General features: G+C 38.2%; 1 protein-coding gene across 1 annotated transcript; it reads right to left on the bottom strand.

Moving 5' to 3' along the window:
• Positions 1-205: 205 nt before the first annotated feature.
• On the bottom strand, positions 206-3220 carry LOC106297503 (F-box protein At4g02733-like). Its single transcript, XM_013733733.1, is given in 7 exon segments — positions 206-710; positions 1095-1174; positions 2270-2355; positions 2448-2512; positions 2514-2548; positions 2551-2623; positions 2867-3220. Coding segments are annotated over 6 exon segments (657 nt in total). The 3' UTR covers positions 206-710; positions 1095-1130.
• Between the last annotated feature and the right edge of the window lie 926 nt (positions 3221-4146).

Raw genomic sequence — 4146 nt, 5'->3', positions numbered from 1 at the left:
CTCCACCGGTACGAGGAGGAGGAAATGCACAGAAATCGAGAATCCTAGACTTCAGATTCCATTCTCCATCTATGTAGTGAGCCGTCAGACACATGTACCCTTCAACTGTAAGAGCTCTCCACAAGTCAGTTGTTAAGCAGAACCGTCCTAGAATTTTATTCAACTGCTGTCTCAGCTTCAGCTTCTCCTTCTCATATACCTTCAAACAGTCTTTAGCAGCTGTAACCCTACACCAGAACTCTATACCAGGATTCACATAATGAAGCGCTTCCCTAACTCTTCTGTACTCAACAAAAGAGTACGGCAGGTTATGCTCAATCAAGGCTATTGCAATCATCTCACGAAACACAAGCTGATCTATCTTCCTACCAGATCCAGGTGTACCAGGGACAGGATTCAAAGTACATACTTTCATATGACGCAAAAGACTAGATGTTCCACTCCTACGCAGGTTTAAGTAGTTGTTGTGTTTGCAAAATTTGCACACTACGTCATTCGAACCATCTGGATACTTCTCTCCTACTATCCTAAAATGCTTCCAGCATGTAGAGGTTCTGCGTTTACCTCTTTTGGCACGGGTTTCAGCTGTGCTCATGAGAGTATCCTCCACTGCTACTGCTTCATCTCCATCTGAGTTTTAATCAATCAGCTCATCCCCACTCATGTAGTCTTCTGCGTCATTTAGATTCATTGTATCCTCGTTGTTCATCCTTAAAAAAAAGAGAGATAACATGCTAAAGGATATGACCACTATTATGTAATATAATTGCTAGAGATTAAGCGTGACAGATAAAGCATCAATTAAGGGAGAGCAAAAAGGCAAGAAAAGAGATAACATGATAAAGGAGATGACCACTTTACAGAACATAAAAGACTTTGCAAAACAAAATGTGATGACAACTCGTTTTTTAAATATGTGCTATAGTGAGAAGCACATCTGATCATAGTTTAAATCATATAAAAGTAGCAAGCAAACTCATAAAACACATCAAACTCATCGATGACCTCTACATATCTCATAACAAATCATCAGCTGATCATATCCCATAACAAATCAATAAAACACACATTCAGTTTTGCAAGAGACAAGTTACCTTGTGTGTCACTACAGAAACGCTCTCTCACTTCAGCTACTCTTGTCTGTCAAGTGTCAAGGACTCGAACCTCCAGCGTCCTGTTACAAAAGAACAAAACCATTAAGTTACATATCTCAAACGCAATACAAACGGATAGAACGAAACTCAAAGAACGGATACAAACAAACTGAATGCGTACAGATCAGTAAACTTGAACCTATCTCAAATCTCATAAAACTCAATCTTAGATTCTCAGATCACAAACAAAACTCATCTTAGATAAAAAAAAAAAACCCAACTCATATCTCAAACAAAATCATCAATATGAACAAACCCAAAGGATGGAAACTGACCGGAGGAGAAGATGAGAACAGACGGAGTCATGGAGAAGAAGTTGAGAACATATGGAGGACATGAGGAGAAGTGGAGAACGGTCGGAGGATAGGAGGAGAAGTGGAGAACATGCTGAGGACAGGAGGAGAAGTGGAAAACAGACGGAGGACAGGAGGAGAACGGAGAGCTTCGTCGTCGTCGCAATCGCCAAAGGAGACGCCGACTCGCGAGTTTTGTGAAAAGAGAGAGATGAAATTTTTTTAATTTTTTCCCAAAATTGAAAACCCTAGAAATTTTCCTTTATTGGGCAGCCCAAGTCCACATTGCCCAATTCCATAAAAACCCATAGATAAATTGGTTTCCAAATTCTGACCACTTAAAGCCCACCTAGAAATATGGACATAATTAGTAGAAGCCCAAATGTATGTGGACATGGACGTCCATCGGACAGTCCACCCAGTTTACAGCTCTAAGCACCAGATTGAATGAATCATATGATCTGTCAAGAAAAATAAGCTATGGCTTATAATGGAGGAGTTCCTAAATGAATCATTAGAATCTAGTATTGACAGAAAAAATAAGGAAACAAAAAGAAAAATGGAGAGGCCACGAATTTTAAAGATACAAGGATCAGTAAGGTTAGCGTAGTAGCAACTTACAGTTGTGCGATTTTCAAATCGGTTAGATTTGGGCTGGCTGACAAAACAGAACATATAGAACTTATGTCCATGGATTCGATATTGTAAATGTGTAGGCATGTTAATAAATTCCTAGACGAATAGAAAAACATATATAATATCAACCAAACATGTTAAATACTGAAATGTCACTGAACATTTTGGTGATGAAGAAAAACATACCAAGTGAATTCAGGATCAGAAGATAATAGTGGATTGTAGGAAAAGTGTGGAAATAGTTAAAACCATCATTACCAACTTTAAGGGATCTGCAAGCATAAACAAAACCAGTGAGAAATGATTACACATAATCAAAGTTCAAATACAAAACATAAGAAATATATATACAAGAAGCTGTAACCTGAGTTTATTTCCAGCACGATGGATCATAGTACGCAAAACAACATCATCAACATGTGTAGATGCTGTTTGTCAAGTCTATGTGGGAATAACATAAAGGTCCATGGCAGATTTGCTAAACATGGTGCAACAAGCCGCAGCTTGCATTAGAGACTTTGTATCAAGCATCGAAAACACCTAAATCATAAGACATGGAAAATATACCAAGAGATCCATTAATAAAAAAAAGGAAACAAAGATCGTTGTGAGTGAACGAAGCACCGGATCTGGGCGCAGCCCAGTAAAACACTGGTCTTGATCCCAATTTTCTTTAATAAATAGTACACATAGATATAGATCTCCAAATTATAAAAATATATGTTTTTTTATTAAAGTTGTAAAGAAATGTTTACTTCTCCTTAAGTACGGTCGTGTTGTTACCTTAATTGTGAGGTCTTGAGGGAGGAACCATGAGACGGAATTGTAGAGTGTGAGTCGCTTACGAAAGCACCGTTTAGTGGATTCAAGAAGAAGTGAGACACGTTGAAGAGTGCGGTCAATGAGTTGATCATGAGCAGAGTCATCATCACTAGATGTGGAGAGAAAGTCATGAAGCACTCGGTCAAAGGAGGAGCTATTGGAGAACAACGGAGAATCAGGTAACAAAAGGAAGGAGAGGATTGTGGATTCGAATTGGCGCGGGCTGGAGTGTGAAGCAAGAGAGAGTGAGTTAGGGGTTTGGGTGGAGGAGGAGGAGAGAAATCCGATAGGAGTCTTAGCTTGTTCTGAATCCATCCTTCTACACGAAGCAAAGCAAATATCTACAGCCATGATGAGATGATGCTTTTATAATTAAGAGATTAAGGAGCTGGCTCTAAAGGCTTTTCATAGTCTTTACCGTTGATTTTTCCTCCCTTTTAGTCATCACAAAATACAACACTTATGATATACAAGCATAGGACGCGGTTGCAATCTTTTTTATTTTGTTTAGACTTGAGACAGAAAAAAGAAAAATCCACCAATAGCACATTTTGTTTATTTTCACAAAAATTTTAAAAAATGAACAAAAGAGGTTTTATTAAAGAGTAAAATATGTAATTATACCCTTTGGGTTAACTAATATGTTGAGTTAAGCTTGAAGATGTTAGATCAAGACTAAAGACTTGCGGTACAAGCTAAAGGAGATCCTAGTCTATCCGAAGTTTAAAAATAAAGATGGCGAGATGTTTTAGGAGTTATCTACAACAAGAAAAATGATCCTTATCTCTAAGACTAGTTTTTATGTTTTAGCTTGTTATATATATACATTCATCGAGTTATGATAGAATGTATGAGTTTGTGAGATCTTGAGGTTTTGTGTGAGTTTACCTTGAGGCAATAAGAGAGTTATTCTTTACTTACAATCGCATACACTAAAGCAATCGTCTATCTGGTTTCAATACGTGGTATCAGAGCCACACAACTGAAACGATGAGGGATCTTACGGTTGCTACGACGAAACCAAAGGAGACATGATCATCTTCGATAAAATGCCCTATACTAAGTTCTACAAACTACACTGTATGGGCAATCAAGATGAAAATTCTCTTGAAGGTACACAAGGCGTGGGATATAATCGAGACAGAAGAAGGAGATGACGAAAGAACAACATGGCCTTAGCCTTATTGGTACAATTCATACCTGAGTCGCTTGTTCTGCAAGTAGGAGAACTGGACACGGCA

Source organism: Brassica oleracea, chromosome C6 (assembly GCF_000695525.1).
Source record: "Brassica oleracea var. oleracea cultivar TO1000 chromosome C6, BOL, whole genome shotgun sequence".
Classification (NCBI taxonomy): Eukaryota; Viridiplantae; Streptophyta; class Magnoliopsida; order Brassicales; family Brassicaceae; genus Brassica; species Brassica oleracea.
This window is presented reverse-complemented; position numbering and strand designations above follow the sequence as displayed.